This window comes from Telmatherina bonti (genome assembly GCF_933228915.1).
Source record: "Telmatherina bonti genome assembly, chromosome: 7".
Lineage (NCBI taxonomy): Eukaryota > Metazoa > Chordata > Actinopteri > Atheriniformes > Telmatherinidae > Telmatherina > Telmatherina bonti.
The window spans coordinates 12812321-12832460 of NC_136625.1; the positions used below are offsets into that span (position 1 = coordinate 12812321).

Sequence of the window (20140 nt, forward strand, 5' to 3'; positions counted from 1 at the left end):
AGAGGAAGTGATTACGTTGAAGTTACTCTGTCCGGCATTGCCCACTTTCACTGTAAATAAACTAGGCTAAATTATAACAGTAATAAAATAATGCATTAGGATTAAAATAGAAGAGAGGGTATACAAACATAGCATATTTAATCTCACGAAAAAGTCTGTCATGGTGAAACACAACATGTTGCATCAAAAGAATGAAATATCAATTAATCTGACGAGTGGTTACCTCATAAATTATATAAAAATAAGAACAATTTATATGACTTATCCGAAGCTAACAACTCCCTATTTGTAAGTGCCTCAACATGACTTAAGTGTAGTATTCAAAATTGTCCAAAAAAAAAAAAAAATTCATTAAAAGCACAGTGCCCTTTAAGTAAAATTAGTCATCTTTTTTTTTTTTTTTTTTTTTTTTTTTTACTATTACCAATGCATTCGTTCCGATTAAAACATCCGTGAAACCAGCATCGACAGGTGTTTCAGTCGACCTAAAAACAAAGCAAAGATAAACTACAAAATGACGTCACCGCAATTTCTGCCTGAAGTACGAAGCGCCTGTTAGTCCAGAAATGTTCCAGTAACTCGCTAACATTGTTCAGAGTGGTGCAGTCAGCCACAGAGGGGGTTAAAAAAAAGAATACAGCTACGGTCAGAGTTAAATTCTGCACCAGGTGGGAATTTGCTGGTTATGAGAATCCTAATAGGTATGTATGTTGGTTTATCGATTTTTTTTTTTTAAAATTCAGACTATTTCGGAAAGGTCAGTGTGACGCTATCCGCTAGCTGTTAGCTAATGTTTTAACTGCAGCCACAAAATGAGTAGCGTATATGTTTATTTGACCTAATATGTGCGTTTGACGGGCATCCAGAGTTAGAATGTATTATTGTGCGTTGCACAATGAAAGTTATTACAGAGAAGACTTAACTGTTAAGTTAAGTCCGGTCAAGTAAAGCAGAGGAGCAAAGTCCTGTTTTGTAAGCATGTAATAATACGCATGCGCTCTGTTCTGAACGTCCTCCCTGATTGTAGTTTCTTTTGTTCAGTCTTGTACCTGTGGACATATATTGGCAGAAGCTTGTGTTATTTTGTCTATTCCACTGCCTCTCGGGAGCCCTGATTACCTGTAAGACATACTGCTGCGTAATGCATTACATTTAAACAGCTAAACATATCTAAGCTTGCTTAACACCCCTTTAGGGGCAAAAACTGAACATTATTGAGCAATAATTTAATTTCAGGTACTTGCAATTTCTTCAAGTGGCTCACTGCAATTATTTCTGCATATAATAATGTGCTAAGTGTACAGGAATTAGTGGTAAGTAAGTAAGAAAATATTTATAAACCTACCAAGATTTTTAAAAAAATAAATAAATAAAGTGGTTTACAAAGGAATACAAGAAACAAGGAAAAAAATGCAACCACAAAAGCTAAGCCAGACTAAATTGATTTAAGATGTTGTTTTTTTTTTTTTTTTGTTTGTTTGTTTTTTTTTTTGTTTTTGTTAGTTTGCTTTTAAGAAATCATCAAGTCCATGGATGTCAGGGTTGTAGGAAGGGTGTTGCAGAGAGCAGGAGCAACTTTTGAAAAGGCTGTATCACCTTTAGTTTTTAAACATTGGCTGCACAACCAGCAGACCCTGATTACATAACCTCGGGGACATCGGGGTGCAGAAGTTTACCTAAATAAGTTGGTGCTTGACCATGTAAATTTCTAGAATAACCCAACATTTTGAACTCTGAAATGGACAAGAAGCCAGTGCAGCTGAATTAATAATGGGATGACATGATAATACTTTGATGATTGAGTTATAAACCTTGCAGCAGCTTTCTGTACTATTTGAGTACAAGTCCGGGGTGTTTTACTTAGAAAGGTAAACAGTGAATTGCAGAAATTTTACCATGATTGAATTATGGCATGGAGAATCATGTCAAATTCAGGTCAAGACAATGTGACTCAGCTTGACAATATTTTTTTAAAACGATGAAAACAGAGCATCCAGAGACAAGGCGGCATCCAGAGTTAGGCCAAAGTTTCGAAGTGAAGGTTTAATATAAGGGACAAGTTGGCTGAGAGGCTTTGCTTTCATAGGCATAAATGTATCAGGAGCACTGACAAGGTCTTCAGTTTTTTTTTTTTATTGTTAAACAAAAGAAAATTTTCACCCATTGCTTTTTTAACAGAGTCCAAACACGTGAGGAAGATTTGAACCTTAAAAACATTGTGAAGTTTAAAAGAAATATACAACAGAATATCACCAGCAATGCAATGATTAGAAACATCACTATAAGATACTAAAGAGGGAGCAGATGTGAAAGAAACAATAAAAGCTCCAAAATAGACACCTGTGGGACACCATAAATTAGAATGAGGCAGATGAGCTGGATTTTTGCTGAAGTCACAGAAAATGATCATCCAGTCAAATAAGAAAACCATTACAAAGCGGATGCTGATGCACCAACCCAGTATTTCAGCCCATTGAGCAGAGGTCAAGTGACGCACACATTGTGCTGCGTCAGGATGTGATTGGAGACAATAATTTGAAATGTTATTACCTCTGCTCATTGTAAAAATGTTTGTCCCTTTTGAGACATAGTTTTAGTCAGTGATTATTCTGTTGTCTGTATTTGTGTGTTTATTTCTTTCTTGTAGGAGGAGGCTCTGGCTTTGTAGGCCGTGAGCTAACACGCCTGCTCAGAGACAAGGGCCATGAGGTCACAGTGATATCTCGCCAACCAGGTCCAGGAAAGATCACATGGGTATGATCCGAACTAAATGCAGCGTTACAAGAACCAAACTCAAGATCAACAGAGACACTTAAATCATCACAGCCTCTAATTTGCAACTAAACTTTGTGCCAGAATACTGACATTTGAAGTTATACATTTTTTTCTTCCTGTTTTTCTTTAACTGACGGTCACAATGCGTTTCCACAAAGCTGCTGAAGCATTTTAATTTAGTGTTTTTCCTCTGGTCTGCTCCTGCAGGGTGAATTGGAGTCTCGCGGCCTCCCACCATGTGATGGTGCTGTCAACTTGGCTGGAGAGAACGTCATGAACCCCCTTCGATGGCAAGTAGCTACTAAATAATCCATTCAAACACATCAATATTCTGCTGTTAATACAGTTTCCTAAAGCTTGAGAAAACATAGTTTAATTTAAAGTGGAACTATTATGTGCATTTCAGGCTAATTTATTTTTATTTCTGAGACCAGAAGGGCTGGGATTGACGGAGTTATTAGCCTGTGGGCAAAACGAGTGGATTGAGACTCTTCCGCATTAAGCCCCGCCTCCCGCCACTGCACTACATCGGGAGCGCGCACCGCAACTGCTTTCGCCGTCATTGTAACGTCTCATAAACAGAAGGATTAGGCTAATATGAACTCAATAAAAAATACAAAATACAATGTCAACACACAGCATACAGCCCTACATGTTGGAACCTGAATGTTGGAAAACAGCAACCCACAGCAACGAATGCAGCAGGATGTCTCTCTTTGGTAAACTCACCAGCCATCGTTGGAAATAACTTTATCCCACGTTTTCCACCCGCCTGATGTATTTGTACATGCCCTTGTTAACCAGTAGAAGGTAACCAATCACCAAACCTTATCCCTCGGGACTTCACAAGGATTTCCGAGTAGAAAAAAACTCTCTAAAATGACGCGTTTTTCGTCGCCATGGAAACCGAACGGAGAGCGTGCTGGAACTCAAACTCAAACTCAAACATGCGTTTAGGTGATAAAAAACAGTGCCGTTCACATGTCTGATGAGGATTCAACACTGTAACACTGTAGAAAGCTCAGAAAACTGCAATGGTGTTCTTTGCTTTTCATTTCATAAAAAAAATGTGATCAGGGCCTGATCATTTATGGTATATTCAACCTAACCTCATTAAGAGTCACATTTTGACTGTCTTCATATTAATAACATACTCATTACTGCTTACATAAGACTAAAACTGCTATAGTAATTGCAAATTTGTGCTACTTCACAACAAAACTCAAATAATGCTTTTATTTAATGCAACATGTTTGAAATAATACTAAAAAAAACAGCTAGAAGTCAGACTTCAGTGTTGAGTGTTCACACAAGACATCATTAATCCTGATGTGGTTAAAACAGGATCTAAACTTAAAGTTTCCAAAAGTCTGATCGAAAAACTTGTAACCAGAAGAATCCAAACTGCTGTAAACCTTATGATTCACCATGTTTTTGGAATCAAAGCAATGGCAAACATTTTTTCTGTTTTGTGCTGACCCATCCAGTAGATCTCACATTAAATTCCATAAAAGTGGCACAAAACAGAAAATTATGAACACAAGTAGAAAGAAATGTAAAAATAATGGAGAAAATCATGTTTATGTGAAGTAATCAGTAACTTTGTTGTGTTTTAAATGCTAAAACTTGCTTCATATTTTCTGTTCGGTTAAGGTGGAATGAAAGCTATAAAAACGATTTGTTCTCCAGTCGCATCAACACTACAAAAGCTTTGTCTCAAGCTATATCAGCGTCCCCCAGCCCACCTCACTCCTGGGTGTTGGTATCAGGTGTAGGTAAGTTTCTGCCTGGTAACTTTGATTTTGAACCTGCTGCTTCATGCTTGGCAGGCTAATTGCTCTCTCAACTAGTAAGTGACATTCACCATGACATTTCTGAATGGCTCATTGACCTACAGCTTGCTACAAACCCAGCGAGACAGCTGAGTATACAGAAGACAGCGAGTGGACGCCGTTTGACTTCCTCTCAAAACTTGTGAAAGAGTGGGAGGCTGCAGCTCTTCTTCCAGAGAATGTTGCAAAAACCACCAAACAAGTCGTCATCCGTCCTGGTATGTGCAAAGAGCACGATACATCGTTGATGTTACAATCAACAGGCGGACATATTTAAAATGGTTTTTATACAAACTATCAGTTTGATTCTTATTAATGTGAAAATTTAAATTCTGTTTAGACTTCTTGAAACTAATGTCTGAAACAGCCACACCAAAATCTTAATGTTAATTTTTTTTAAAAAACAAAACACATTTTTGTTTAATTCTGGGGACACACTTACCAGCCTTGCTGAATTAACTGTGTGAAAGTGTTTAGAGTTAAAGGAATACCAATAAGTTTACCTCATGATGAATAGTGATGCCATTTGTCCAGACTTGATCTTGAAGAAATACCAAGAATATATGTCATGAATATATGAAAACATGATATGTCATGTTTTTTATTCACCCCAGAGGGAAATCACAATCATGATCTTAGTGATCTAAAGAAAAAAAAGCTAATACATGGGTGATGAGATGGCTCTGCTTTTAATTAATTCGCTGGCTGGTGTGATGATACCTGGATAGATATTAATATCTGTAAACAAGATGAACACAAAGTTTCATTCATGGTGAAGAACTTCAGCCTGTTAAGTGATCTAAATACCTGGCTAGTGTGTTTGACACAAAAATTTGATGTAAAAACCGAGTCTTTGGTCCAACAGAGAATTTATTATTATTAGAAAATCGATGGTTTTAATGTCTCTTAGTCAGTTTGTCATTTTTATTGTTAATTTATTTAAAGCTTTTTAGCATTTTCCCTTTGTCTCTTGGTTTTATGGACTTTCTAAGAAGAATAAGAAGAACCTGACTAACATTGTCATGATCTGCTGAAAGGTAATCTGATGCAAATGGAGGTTTGAGTTCATTCTGGGCCATTTCCATCATCAGCCAATACCTTCACATTATGGCTGATGAGTTTGTGATGCCTTTAAGTCACCGGTACCGTGCTTTCTTGAATAAAAAGAATAATTCCCCAAATCATTTAGTCCTTCAGCAATTAGACGACTGAAATCTGAAAATAGTCCTTTTATTTATATTTAATCTATTTTTCCGTAATTTTCTAATTAATTTTTTCACTTTTTTTTTTATTTTTTATATTTCTGGTCTTATGATCTTTTTTTCTGTTGAGCTGTTGATTTAGACTGCTCTTCTGATGACTGATGTATTGAAATGTTATGTGAATGAGTTGCTAATGAATTGCTCTTTGGGATTATTAAAGTTGTCTGAATCGATATACACACATTCACAATATCTAATATATGTATATTATATATGTAGAAGTGTGCATATTTACTGTTTTTTTTTTTTGCTTTTTTTTTTTCCTGAGTCCTTTTATGTTAGGCGTTGGATTAATTTGGATAACATGCCTCATGCGTTTCTCTTTCTGTCCACCAGGGGCAGTGTTGGGTCGCGATGGTGGCGCCATGAAACAAATGCTGCTTCCTTTCTGGCTCGGCCTTGGGGGCACCCTGGGCTCTGGAAGACAGCCTTTCCCCTGGATCCATGTCTCAGACCTGGCTGGAATAATCGCACAGTCTCTGGAGCCCCCTGCTGACACTCCATCCCCCTCGCCACAAGTGTACAATGGAGTCGCACCTGCACTCAACACCAACTATGAGTTCACTAAAGAACTAGGACGGGTCCTAAGGCGGCCCACCATCTTCCCAGTGCCTGGCTTTGTTATGAACACCCTGATGGGGTCTGAAAGGGCCGTGATCCTCACTCAGGGTCAGAAAGTCATACCAATAAGGACTTTAGAGTCTGGATTTCAGTACAAGTACCCAGACCTGACCTCAGCACTCAAACAGATTGTTGGGTGTTAAAAGGCAATTATGTACTTAAATTAATTTTCTATTACTGTATCACAATATTTTGAACAAATATAAACAAGCTCATACAAAGTGTTGTGAATCTCTACAGAATTCAAGCTTGATGTCTCTGTTGGTGTTTTTCATATCACATATTTAAAAGCTGCAATTTAAATAAAGTTTCTGCAATGCTGTTCATTCTTTACATTGATATACAAATGACAAAAAAAGTTTCAAATATGAGTTTCGGCAATGTCTTTGCCTGAACTCTGAAAAATCCTCACATATGGGCCGCTCAGTTTATCTGGTCTTGTCCTGAAAGTACACTTCTCTGCTTGTGGGTAAATCATGTTTCCTTTTATACTGGAAATAATTGTTTTCTTTATTGATTCTATGATAAATATCTGGCTAAACCTGAATGTTCTTGCCTTCACTACTGCCAGTATTACTCCCAAGCATGCAGTTAATAAAGAAATTTCTCTTCTAGTTCCACTTCCACAACGACTCCACTCATGTGAACCATGCATGAATCGCTGATCTGGGATAATTTTGCACCTTTCAGTGACAGTAGTTTAAAAGAAAAAGAAACAGTACTAATAACAAAAATACTGGGTTTTTTTTTTTTTTTTGGAGCGCTTTTCAGAAAACTGACTTTTTTTTTTTTTTTTTTTCAATAGAACGAGAATTAAAACGCAATACATTCAAAACAACTAAATTAAAAAGATTTAAAATTCTTAGGATATCTCATCAAATAAAATAATTTTAGATCATTAAAATCACTAAAGAAAACTCATGAAAACGTGCTGCTGATGGTGAGAGCAATGACATATTATTTAGCTGTTTTCAGATGACACCATGCTTATTAAAACAGCAGCTAAATAAATCTATGAGATGATAAAGCACGGCTCCCGCCTCACTCCAAGCACCAAGCACGGCTCATAGACCCCTATGATGACGACCAACCTGGGCATGAATGTTCCCTTGCCCGGACGCGGGTTACCGGGACCCCCCTCTGGAGCCAGGCCTGGAGGCGGGGTACGAGAGCGAGCATCTGGTGGCCGGGCCTTCGCCCATGGGGCCCGGTCGGGCTCAGCCCGAAAGGGTTACATGGGCCCCACCTCCCGTGGGCTCACCATCTGCGGGAGGAGCCGTAGGGGTCGGGTGCAATGTGAGCTGGGCGGCAGCAAGGGGCGGGGACCCTGGCGGTCCGATCCCCGGCTGCAGAAGCTGGCTCTAGGGACGTGGAATGTCACCTCTCTGGTGGCGAAGGAGCCTGAGCTTGTGCGCGAGGTTGAGCGGTTCCGACTAGATATAGTTGGACTCACCGACGCATGGCTTGGGCTCTGGAACCAGTACCCTCGAGAGGGGCTGGACCTTCTTCCACTCTGGAGTTGCTCATGGTGGGAGGCGCCGAGCAGGTGTGGGCATTCTCATCAGCCCCCAGCTTGGTGCCTGCACGTTGGGGTTTACCCCGGTGGATGAAAGGGTAGTTTACCTCCGCCTCCGGGTGGGGGGACGGGTCCTGACTGTTGTCTGTGCTTATGCAACGAACAGCAGTTCAGAGTACCCACCCTTTCTGGGGTCCTTGGAGGGAGTGCTGGAGGGTGCTCGTTCTGGGGACTCCATTGTTCTGCTGGGGGACTTCAATGCTCACGTGGGCAATGACAGTGAGACCTGGAGGGGAGTGATTGGGAGGCATGGTCCCCCCCCTCTGAACCCAAATGGTGTTTTGTTATTGGACTTCTGTGCTCGTCATGGATTGTCTATAACGAACACCATGTTCCAGCATAAGAGTGTCCATATGTACACCTGGCATCAGGATTCCCTGGGCCGCAGTTCAATGATCGACTTTGTAATCGTATCGTCGGACCTGCGGCCACATGCCTTGGACACTCGGGTGAAGAGGGGGGCGGAGCTGTCAACTGATCACCACCTGGTGGTGAGTTGGCTCAGGTGGTGGGGGAGGAAGCCGGTCAGAGCTGGCAGGCCCAAACGTGTTGTGAGGGTCTGCTGGGAACGTCTGGCTGAGTCCCCTGTCAGAGTGAGCTTCAACTCCCACCTTCAGCAGAGCTTCGAACATGTCCCGGGTGAGGCGGGGGACATTGAGTCCGAATGGGCTGTGTTCCGTGCCTCTATTGCTGAGGCGGCCGGCCGGAGCTGTGGCTGTAAGGTAGTTGGTGCCTGTCGTGGCGGTAATCCCAGGACTCGTTGGTGGACACCAGCAGTGAGGGATGCCGTCAAGCTGAAGAAGGAGTCCTATCGGGCCTTCTTGGCCTGTGGGACTCTGGAGGCAGCTGATGGGTACCGACGGGCTAAGCGGCATGTGGCTTCGGCTGTTGCCGAGGCAAAAACTCGGGCATGGGAGGAGTTCGGCGAGGCCATGGAGAAAGACTTCCGGATGGCTTCGAGGAGATTCTGGTCCACCATCCGGCGGCTCAGGAGGGGGAAGCAGTGCTCCATCAATACTGTGTACAGTGGAGGTGGGGAGCTGCTGACCTCAACTCGGGACGTTGTGGGTCGGTGGAGGGAATACTTCGAAGACCTCCTCAATCCTACCAACACGTCTTCCCATGAGGGAGCAGAGCTGGTGGACTCAGGGGTGGACTCTCCTATCTCTGGGGCTGAAGTCGCTGAGGTGGTCAAAAAGCTCCTTGGCGGCAAGGCCCCGGGGGTGGATGAGATCCGCCCGGAGTTCCTTAAGGCTCTGGATGCTGTGGGGCTGTCCTGGCTGACACGCCTCTGCAGCATTGCGTGGACATCAGGGGCAGTACCGCTGGATTGGCAGACTGGGGTGGTGGTCCCCCTTTTTAAGAAGGGGGACCGGAGGGTGTGTTCCAATTACAGGGGAATCACACTCCTCAGCCTCCCTGGTAAGGTCTATTCAGGGGTCCTGGAGAGGAGGGTCCGCCGGATAGTCGAATCCCGGATTGAGGAGGAGCAGTGTGGTTTTCGTCCTGGTCGCGGAACAGTGGACCAGCTCTATACCCTCTCTGGGGTCCTGGAGGGGGCATGGGAGTTTGCCCAACCAGTCTACATGTGCTTTGTGGACCTGGAGAAGGCATTCGACCGTGTCCCCCGGGGGCTCCTGTGGGGGGTACTCCGGGAGTATGGGGTACCGGACCCCCTTGTACGAGCTGTCCGGTCCCTGTACGACAGGTGTCAGAGCTTGGTCCGCATTGCCGGTAGTAAGTCGGATTCGTTTCCGGTGAGGGTTGGACTCCGCCAAGGCTGCCCTTTATCACCGATTCTGTTCATAACTTATAAGGACAGAATTTCTAGGCGCAGCCGAGGTGTTGGTGGCCGAGGTGTTGGTGGCCTCAGGATTGGGTCCCTGCTTTTTGCGGATGACGTGGTCCTGTTGGCTTCATCTGGTCGTGATCTCCAGCTCTCGCTTGAGCGATTCGCGGCCGAGTGTGAAGCGGCTGGGATGAGAATCAGCACCTCAAAATCTGAGACCATGGTCCTCAGCCGGAATAGGGTGGATTGCCCTCTCCGGGTCGGGAGTCAGGTCCTGCCTCAAGTGGAGGAGTTTAAATATCTCGGGGTCTTGTTCACAAGTGAGGGAAGGATGGAGCGCGAGATCGACAGACGGATCGGTGCGGCGTCTGCAGTAATGCGGGCTCTGCGCCAGTCTGTCGTGGTGAAGAAGGAGCTGAGCCAGAAGGTGAAGCTCTCGATTTACCAGTCGATCTACGTTCCTACCCTCACCTATGGTCATGAGCTGTGGGTCGTGACCGAAAGAACGAGATCTCGTATACAGGCGGCTGAAATGAGTTTCCTCCGCAGGGTGGCCGGGCTCTCCCTTAGAGATAGGGTGAGGAGCTCAGTCATCCGGGAGGGGCTCAGAGTAGAGTCGCTGCTCCTTCGCATCGAGAGGAACCAGTTGAGGTGGCTCGGGCATCTGGTCAGGATGCCTCCTGGACGCCTCCCTGGTGAGGTGTTCCAGGCACGTCCCTCTGGGAGGAGACCCCGGGGAAGACCCAGGACACGCTGGAGGGATTATATCTCTCGGCTGGCCTGGGAACGCCTCGGGATCCCCCCGCAGAGTTGGCAAATGTGGCTGGGGAGAGGGAAGTCTGGGCTTCCCTGCTTAGGCTGCTGCCCCCGCGACCCGACCCCGGATAAGCGGCAGAAGATGGATGGATGGATGGATGGATAAAGAATCAATGCACTGAACTATGTATACGCTATTCATCTATAATTATCGGAGTGTTTTTCCTTAACAGTGCAGTGTTTCATGGCTCTGACTGTGTGCTTGTAATAAATAACAAAACAAAAGAGGTTGTTTTTTTTAAGTTTTTCCAGCAAAGTTTTAGACCAAAAGTCATGGTGCACTCACTCAAATTACATTAGCTTATTTGTTGATCATCTGTCCTGTTGTTCTAGATTTTTTATTTTAACCACATACTTTTGAATGAAATAAAAAGGCACAGGACAGTGCTTTCTGATGTAGATTGCATCAGGAATAGAAAAAGAAAGACTTATTTCTCACTGGAGCGCATCAGGTAAAATATAACTGGATGCTCCACCTAGCTACTGTGTACATTGGACAAAAGGAAAAATATTAAAATATCAGAAATGGTAAATAAAACACTTTCAATTAAAATAAGACTAGAGATGAATATAAAGGAGTGCTTTGGCTGTCTGTGGTCTGAACGGCCCAGTGGAAGAAACTGTTTGCAAGTCTGGGGGCCATCAACTATAAAATAGTGCTTTTAAGTCTAATTATTCCATCGAGAAACAACTCTGTTATTTAAGCAATTTTTAATCAACATACAGAAGTAGAAAACAAGCCCTCACAGTATTATAGAACCAAAACAGCCTCTTTTCCACTGAATTGACAGGTTGTCCCATGACTTCATTAGTATGCGACACAAACACCTGAATGGAATACATAGAAGCAGGTACACCTGCTGTTCGATCTATGCTTTGTGTCGGACTTCAGGTAAAAGATGGGAGCCAGAAAAGGCTGAAGGCACCAAGATGAACCACTGGAGAAATACAGGTGTTTGGTGGGGTTCTTGGGAAAGGACTCATGACCCATCCTGTGACATCACTCTCTGGTCTGCAGTCTACAGATGTCATGTTTGTATCTGAACGGAGCTTGGAAATCCGGCCGAGTAGGCGTTAAAAAAGTACCTGGTACTGGGTGCTACCTCATAAAAGAAAACCCTAAAAAACAAGCTGAGCTTAGCGGGCACTAGTGATGAAGGTGCCAGATCTAAATCACAAAGTTTTTCATGGTGACAAGCACAAAAAGTATACAAGATAGCTGAAAGTTTGAAAAGTAATCTGGTTTTATATAAACTGAGTAATCATGGACTTATTTAGCAAATCATTTAATCTTTGCAGCTCACAGGGAAACAGGAGAAAAACATTAAGAAGTATTGAATCACATCTTTCACCACTAAAATCTGGTTTATTGAAGATGGCAACAAACATGATCAAAGCACAACCATCATCTGTATTTTAACAACCCAGAAGATGAAATATAAATGTTTTTTTTTGTGATCAGCACGATATGTTGTTTTGTCTCCTGTTGCTTCATCATTTCAGAAGTCCTAACATCGAGCGTTACCAGCTTCACTCTGATTCAGTGTGAACATCCTCCTGTTCGGCTTTCTGAATGATTGGCAGCTGATCTCCCCAGTTGCTATTCCGAGCGCAGCGGTACACATCTCTGAAGAAAATAACACAAAATCAAAACAGAAAATTGAAAGAATAGTGTCAATGACAACATCATATTTATGTAGTGATGGAAAAAAAACGACTACAGATACAAAAAGCTGGCGTTGAATGTTTGTGTTTAGTGTTAGTAGCTTTCCTGCATCTCATATATTATCTTTAGTAAAATATTTACTTTTTGTGTGTGTGTGTGTGTGATGCATTTGCGTTCAACAAGATTCTCCAAAAATCAGAACCTCAACTTTAATATTACAGGAAAATTTTGCATTTTTGACACATTTTTCATATATATAGGATTTATTTCACATTTTGACAGCACATTTGTTATTTTCTATTAGACATTTCTATTTACTGGTAGATTAGCCTATAAGATTCCAGCGCAACATATGTGATACATATAATTTTGGAAACAATTGGCATCACTTTATAGTGTAAACTTAAATAGTGCTTAAAATCCTGTGGAACACAATGTGATGTTTGTCTTCTGGCCCTTAATGGACACCAGAAAGCAGAAGATTACATGATAAGAAATTTGACATATCATACAGTAATGAATGGTAAAAAAAAATTGTTACTCTTATTTTTATTTTACATTTTATTAAGGAGACAAACAGAGACATTGTATATAAAAACTTGTTATTATCTTTTTTTTTTTTACTATGTTTTCATGGGTTGGGTCTTAAGGGGTTAGAAAGTTATTCAATAAAAAAAGATTGTACTTCCTCTCTTTGTGGAAGGATGTTAGAATAATACTGTAAAAAGTCAAACAGAAAATTTCTTCTGAATGAGATATGGAGAGGAGAAAGTGAGAAGCATGAACTATGAAACAAAGGGTATGTCCTTCATATGATGCACGACATTTTACCTGCTGTGTTTACGTGCAGTCACCACCAAGTGTTGCAGCTGTCCATCGGGGCAGCACACCCTGCAGTGGACATGCCGGGTTCTGCACAACACCGGTGCAATCAGCCTGGCCCACTCGACACCTTCTGTTTCCGCTACCGGAGCTTCAGATCGACTCAAAATCAGGTAGCTGAACTTCTCTATCTGACGGTTGTTGTGCTGTGAAAAGGTAGATGTCGAAGAAATTAGAATGGTCTTGCACAGGTACGTTGACACTCTTCAACACTTCTCGTATCTTCATTGTTGGCAAGAGAAGATATAATTTTAAAGTTGTAAGTTAGCAACTTATAACTTCTTTTAAGCTGTTGTGCTTCAACAACCTGCATCACGGTTTCCAAGGCTTTGTTTTCAAGACAGAAACAGAAGGAGACGCCTCTGGTTGTAAAAAGAAGCCAAATTTGTCTCAAAGCACTTATAAGGTTTGTGCTTTGGGAGTGCAGGAACCTTCTCCCTTTTTGTGTACCCAAGACATGCAAAAACAGTATAGAACCCTAACTTGGGGATAAAGTATTTATTCTGATGCAAAAAAAAAACCAAAACATCACAATGATCCTGTTATATCTCAGTTCTACTTCATATTAATGATTTGAGTCTTACTCCGGGTAGAATCAAAGGATAATAGATCTGCTGGAAATTGCAGGGTGTGATTGGTTCCTGAGCCAGTTTAGGACAAATCATTTCATGGGGACACTGAAAAACAAACAAAAACAGAGCAACAGAAAAAAAACAAACAAACAAAAAAAAACAATAATGAGGAGCTGCAGCAACATTAAAAACCTGACTAACATCTTCGCGTTGTTCAACATACTGGAGCAAAAACTGATGCTGGTCTGGGATCGTGGAGCGTCTTCTCTTGTTTCTAGAGAAAGAGTCCATTTAATTTTGATTTGTGACAAATATTTAGGACAACAACAAGTCATATTTAAGCTGGTATATTATATACTTATATATACTATGATGGAGTACCGTTAGTAAAGTATCTCTGGCCTCCATAAGCATCTGATGTCCGTCTTTGGTGCCACTTTCCACCAAAACCTAAAGCACCAAACATGAAAACCATAAACTGCTACTGACATAAATAAAAAAAAAGACCAGAATATGATACACCTGACCTCACCAGCATTAAAAGGACTAGCAGAATAAAACATGGAAAAGATTTTGATCAATGTTTGAACTGACCAGGTACGAGCTCGTCTTTCTCCACAGAGTGAAAACCGCCTCTTCTCGATCCTTGATGTTGGGAAGCTCCGACAGGGTGAAAGCTGCAACCACCAAGTCAAACTGCACCTGAGGACAGATGCTGCATGGTCAGGGCTTTCACATCCTTCACAACAAATTTAAAATTACTATTAAAAAAAAAAAAATCTGCAACATTTTCACTTCCTTTTTAATTATTTGCTTGACTTTTTAACCTCATGCTGTACTCATAACCTCAGATTTCAATGCTTCAACTCCTTTTTTAAACCCTAAATAGAGATATTTTATTATTCTTCATATTTTGTTTTGCTAACACTACTATTTTGTTTTTATTTATCTATTTCTTACAAAAAAAATCTATTGGAAACATTTAAAACACAACAAAAGGTCCCTACATTGTCAGGATTTGGGGGAAAAAGCAGAATAAAGAAAAACAAAACAATTTTAAATCATCAAAGCCCTGAATCACGACCCTTTTCACAATCAGAAAGTTTAGCCTCTAAATGAAACTTTCAGACTCCTCCTTCCTCAACTTACTGGCTGCTAAAGACATCTGCTACAGCCAGTGAGTTTAAAGTCTGCTTCCTTGCTGGGAAGTGTCCTGTGTCACACCCAGAACCTTGCATTACTCGGTTTTTAGGGACAGTCTAATAGTTTAAAAACAGATAGACTCCCTCTGCGATGGGTTTTGCCTTCCTGTTAAAGGGGAGTTTTATCCTTCCAGTGTCACCTGCTGCCCCATCTTGTGCATGCTGCATGCATACTAAGCATAGGGAACCAAATCAAAAACAAGTTTTGATGCAATCCACGAGTTTTCCTTAGCTAGGACAGTATTATTCATGAATTGGCTTGTATGTATGAACAGTGTTATTATAAGCTGGACTATTGTGAATTTATTTCAATTGGATTACAGTCAATTAGACCAAACTGATTGTAAAGTAGCTTAAAATGACTTCGCTGCACAATACAAATGATGCTAAATTGAACTAAATTCATGTGAGAGTTTAACTCTGACTTTAGCTGCAGCTGCAGCCTCTGCACACGGGGCTGCCGCTCAACCAGTTGAGCTACACGCCAGCCCCTCATTATTTAAACTTTTGGCGCATTTAAGGAAAATCAGACATTTCTTGAAGTGAAGAACTTTATTATATCACATACCTTTTATTTATGGAAAACAATTTTTCTTACAGTGAATCCAAGAGGCAATTTCCTGTGGAAATAAAAGTTTTTCTTACCTTTGGAGCGAGGGGAAGAAACTGTCTGAAATAAACTTGCTTGATGTGAGGCTCAGCGTGTTCATCATCACCTACAAAACAAGGTTCACATAATTCCTGTTTTTGGCATTAAAAGAAAAAAAAAAAGGAAACGTTGGTGTGTGAATACCTTTGAGAAGACGCTCTGCTAAAATGTTCATTGAGCCAGAGCTGTCCACACACACCATCTCCTTTAAAGAATCGCCCCAGTACGAGTGGGATGCCCTGTGGGTCGGAAAGAAACACTTAATAGACACTGAAGTTCAATCTTTATTTATTACAGAGATATAGTATTTAATATGAACACCAACCAGGCAACTGTTCCCAGGCCTGAACCAAAATCCAGGAGGGTCTGAGGAGCAAATGAGGGATCCCTCTTTTTTATCTGTATTGGGAGTGAAAAGAAAAGTGAGTTAGATATATTAATTTAAGACTTGGGATGTTCTATATTAGCTTTTCTACTAATATCCAAAACACTGATTTTTACCAACTCTTTATTTCTGATACTGAAATCAACCAACACCAATACTCTTGGAGCACGTCGTGCCAAACAAACTAAATTATCTGGAAAACTATACATGACATCCAGTGGTGCAGTGGTCCCCCTAACAAGTGGGTATACTCTCAATTTTCCACCCTTGCTTTAAAAACAGAAAAAAGTAGCTCAGAAAAACATCGTTTCAGAAAAAGTAACACGTAAGACTACTTTTTTTTTTTTTGTTTATACCAAAAATCCATCTGTATATTTGCTCGTTGTGATGCAATTTCTGCTCTTTGGTTTCAGGAATCAAATCAAATCAAACTTTATTTGTATAGCACTTTTCATGCTTAAAAACAATACAAAGTGCTTTACATTATGAAAGGAAGGAAGAGTTATGAAAGGACTAAACCAATACTGGAACACAGACTAATGAGAGACAGGCTTATAGACATATATACAAATACCTTTATTTTGTCTATATTTAGGCTAAAGTTAACGCAGCTGATAGCTAACTGCACCACTGTAGCACAGGTAACCTTAGCTGAGGTGTTGGGTGACGTAGGTACATTGTAGGGATGTTTGTAATGATAAAAGCAGCATCACAGGAGGTTTAGAAGTGGGTATACTCTGTATACCCGTGTATACCCTGGACTACACTGATGACATCTCGATACTATCATTTGAGTTAGAGGAGACTTAGCCAAAGAGTTTGATATATAATATGTGTGCATTGTGTAAACGTTATGTTGTTAAAAAAGTAAAAGCTGATACTGATAATTTACGATATTGCATTTTAATGTTGATGAGGTCGAATTATATCGGTATGCCCATAACATCTCTATTTAAGACAAATAAAATGATAGGTCATGGTCTTATTCACAGCTTTTTATTACCTCGTGTAGAGCTCTTCTCACTGCTGCATAGCCTCCAGCAAGCCGAGCTGCCATGTACACCACACCCAGTTCTTCATTATATCTGAAATACAGACAGCGAGCTGCAGCTGATGCATCTCAAACTGAAGCTCTGAGATGTGGCTCCAGGACTGAACTCCTCCTTTACAGTCTATGTTAACATGATATTTTTATAATCCAAAAATGAACCATATAAGATTTCAGATTCCTAAGATTAAGCCTATAAAGTCAAGTAAGTTTTTAAGTGTAGCAGTGCTACAAATCAGCTTAAAAATAATACAATGTATAGTCAATAAATCACGTTACTTCAGGGGAGTCCAGTGATATGTCGTTCTTCTGAGCTCTGATAAAACTCTATTCCTGATACGATCTTCCAGCAACTGCTCATCAATATCTGCAATTAGAAGCATGTTTATTTTCTCACGCTGCAGCATCAGAAACTCCTCTCACATCTCTCACATATCCACAGTTGCCATTTCAGGCATCTGTCGCTCACCTTCTCTCTTTTGCAAAGCTTTCAGCCAGAGTTCTTTCTCCAGGCCCACTGCTTTCTGCCTCAGCGTCAAATCCTCCACTGCTCGCTTCCGGCTCCACAGGAAGTTTGTGAGTTTACTAGTGCGCTCCGAAAGCTGAGTTACCTGAGCCTCTACAGGTGGAAACACAGATGAGTGATACAGCAGTTTGTCTAACTTTTGATTTGTTCAAGCCACACCAAGCTCACTGTGAATAATCGACTGTGCAGCCAGTCGGAGTTCCTCAGGCAGTCGCATGATCTTCAGGTTGGTCAAACCTGGATGCTTCCTGTGTAGCTCCCCTTTTAGAAAGTCTGGCTGGGGCTGTGGGTGAGCAGCAGCGCTCATTCCCTGTGATAAACAGTAAAAAAATCATAACATTTAAAAACATTTTTAAGTTTAATGGAAACGTGAATAAAACAAGTTAATGTTAAAATATATAAATTCCAAATAATAACATAAAATCTAGTCTAGTTCTAATGTTTCACATCATTTCTGATGCAGTCTGAATTTTGACAAATGAAGATATGCTCATCATGCAAGAATGCTGTTGTAACTCTGGCCACCAAATTGCCCTTTTGCTCAACCTTCTCAAGGTTTTGATCACTTTTAGATTCTGTAGTATTTTGTCACACAAGTGATCGGCCATAAATCCTGGATGTACCTACCTCTTACAACAAAAGACACTCAGCTGTACAGTTCACCTCTGTCTTTTCTGTCTTCATTTTAAGATAGTGACCTGCTTTTTGCAGATGATATGGTCCTGTTGGCTTCATCTGGCCGTGATCTCCAGCTCTCGCTTGAGCGATTTGCAGCCAAGTATGAAGTGGCTGGGATGAGAATCGGCGCCTCCAAATCTAGACCATGGTCCTCAGTCGGAATAGGGTGGATTGCCCTCTCCAGGTCGGGAGTCAGGTCCTGCCTCATGTGAAGAGGTTTAAATATCTAGGGTTCTTGTTCACGAGTTCAGATGGATCGATGCGGCGTCTGCAGTAATGCAGACTCTGCGCCGGTCTGTCGTGGGGAAAAAGGAGCTGAGCCAGAAGGCGAAGCTCTCGATTTACCAGTCGATCTACGTTCCTACCCTCACCTATGATCATGAGCTGTGGGTCGTGACCGAAAGAACGAGATCTTGTATACAGGCGGCTAAAACGAGTTTCCTCCGCAGGGTGGCCGGGCTCTCCCTTAGAGATAGGGTGAGGAGCTTGGTTATCCAGGAGGAGATCAGAGTAGAGTCGCTGCTCCTCCACATCGAGAGGAACCAGTTGAGGTGGCTCGGGCATCTGGTCAGGATGCCTCTTGGATGACTCCCTGGTGAGGTGTTCCAGGCACGTCCCTCTGGGAGGAGTCCCCGGGGAAGACCCAGGACATGCTGGCGGGATTATATCTCTCGGATGGCCTGGGAACGCCTCGGGATCCCCCCCGCAGAGTTGGCAAATGTGGCTGGGGAGAGTGAAGTCTGGGCTTCCCTGCTTAGACTGCTGCCCCTGCGACCCGACCCCGGATAAAGCAGCAGAAAATGGATGGATGGACCTGATTTAACTTGTGTGATCTGCCTAAAAGGTAAACTCATGCAAACATCTTGACTGTACTGTTTTTAAACCCTTCTTTAACCTCAGGAGATTAGACTTTTTTTTTTCCTCATGTGACGGTTCGAAATAGTGCTGCACTCTGTAAAACAGCTGATGTTTTTCTTTTTCTTTGGTAGTTTTGTCTATCATGGTCACAGATCTTGACAGAATTCATACACTAAAATATATTATTCTTTACAAAATAACTAATCATGAGAAGAGTAATAAACTAATATGTGAACTAAAATCTGCTTTAAAACTTTATTTCTTAAACTAGTTTAGTTAATTACTGCTTATAATGTTTTGTACAAATACAGACGTGATATAGGGTAGACTTTTTTGCAAGTTTGAGGAATAAAACATTTCAAACCAAAACAAACAAACAACAACCAAAAAAAAAACCAAAACGGAAAACTTTAAAAAATTCCATAAATATCTTTTGTTAATGCCTAAATGCTAGTTTAATGACAATGAAAAATTGTTACTCAATCCACTCATTCAACAAACAAACAGAGGACAAAAGTCCAGACTGACAGGAGGTGAAGAAGCTACAAGTTTGATGGCAAAAAGCATATTATGTTAAAGAATTATATGGGAGAGTACCACTAATCATCATAAGTTAAATGTGGTTAAGTTGCCTTTCATAATATGAGAATCGAAAAGCCATGGTCTAAAAGGCTACGAATAAGAAAGTGACACAAATAATAATTTAAACGCAAAATAATTTAAAAATACACACGAAGCTCTACAATAACAATAAAATAGACCAAATTGTGTTTCACGTTTAGACACATTCATTTGTTCATATCACCTGACCTCCGCAGTCAGGATGGTGCGTTCAATGACATCCACAAACAGTACCCACCCTGAACCACAACTTCACGACAGTCGCCCTCTGACAGAAAACGCAAGCGCCGTAGCTCCGTGAAGCCATCTCGTCTGTGTGTCAATGAAGTTTAAATGACCTAAAAGTAGCTTTCTTTCACACTTTGATAAATGCACGCTGCGA

The 20140-nt window shown here is 41.4% G+C and overlaps 2 protein-coding genes across 3 annotated transcripts; one reads left to right on the forward strand and one right to left on the reverse strand.

Annotated features, from left to right (window-relative positions):
• Window positions 1-573: 573 nt before the first annotated feature.
• Window positions 574-7110, forward strand: sdr39u1 (short chain dehydrogenase/reductase family 39U, member 1). The gene is made up of 6 exons (XM_079243214.1): window positions 574-701; window positions 2648-2754; window positions 2983-3065; window positions 4429-4550; window positions 4673-4825; window positions 6206-7110. The coding sequence occupies exons 1-6, from the start codon at window positions 686-688 to the stop codon at window positions 6631-6633; spliced, it is 909 nt and encodes a 302-aa protein (XP_079099340.1). The 5' UTR covers window positions 574-685; the 3' UTR covers window positions 6634-7110.
• Window positions 7111-12038: 4928 nt separating this feature from the next.
• mettl17 (methyltransferase like 17) lies at window positions 12039-20117 on the reverse strand. 2 transcript variants are annotated; one of them, XM_079243212.1, is made up of 14 exons: window positions 19997-20117; window positions 17770-17911; window positions 17545-17694; window positions 17355-17442; window positions 17031-17112; window positions 15968-16041; window positions 15787-15881; window positions 15639-15709; window positions 14386-14493; window positions 14173-14241; window positions 14015-14065; window positions 13804-13896; window positions 13169-13365; window positions 12039-12298 (listed from the first exon to the last, which is right to left on the reverse strand). In XM_079243212.1, the coding sequence occupies exons 1-14, from the start codon at window positions 20063-20065 to the stop codon at window positions 12202-12204; spliced, it is 1386 nt and encodes a 461-aa protein (XP_079099338.1). In that variant the 5' UTR covers window positions 20066-20117; the 3' UTR covers window positions 12039-12201. The 2 variants fall into 2 exon arrangements, with proteins under 2 accessions (XP_079099338.1, XP_079099339.1); XM_079243213.1 differs by lacking the exons at window positions 13804-13896; window positions 14015-14065; window positions 14173-14241.
• Window positions 20118-20140: the final 23 nt, after the last annotated feature.

Bases quoted from the DNA above. Each gene is read 5' to 3' on its own strand.
- sdr39u1 (XM_079243214.1), top strand. The intron at 3,066-4,428 runs GCAAGTAGCTAC...TGTTCGGTTAAG, and splicing joins GTCATGAACCCCCTTCGATG to GTGGAATGAAAGCTATAAAA. The intron at 4,826-6,205 runs GTATGTGCAAAG...TCTGTCCACCAG, and splicing joins ACAAGTCGTCATCCGTCCTG to GGGCAGTGTTGGGTCGCGAT.
- mettl17 (XM_079243212.1), bottom strand. From the start codon at position 20,065: ATGGCTTCACGGAGCTACGGCGCTTGCGTTTTCTGTCAGAGGGCGACT. The intron at 16,042-17,030 runs GTAATAAAAAGC...CTCCCAATACAG, and splicing joins TGAGAAGAGCTCTACACGAG to ATAAAAAAGAGGGATCCCTC. The intron at 13,897-14,014 runs GTATGTTGAACA...TTTGTTTTTCAG, and splicing joins CAGCATCAGTTTTTGCTCCA to TGTCCCCATGAAATGATTTG.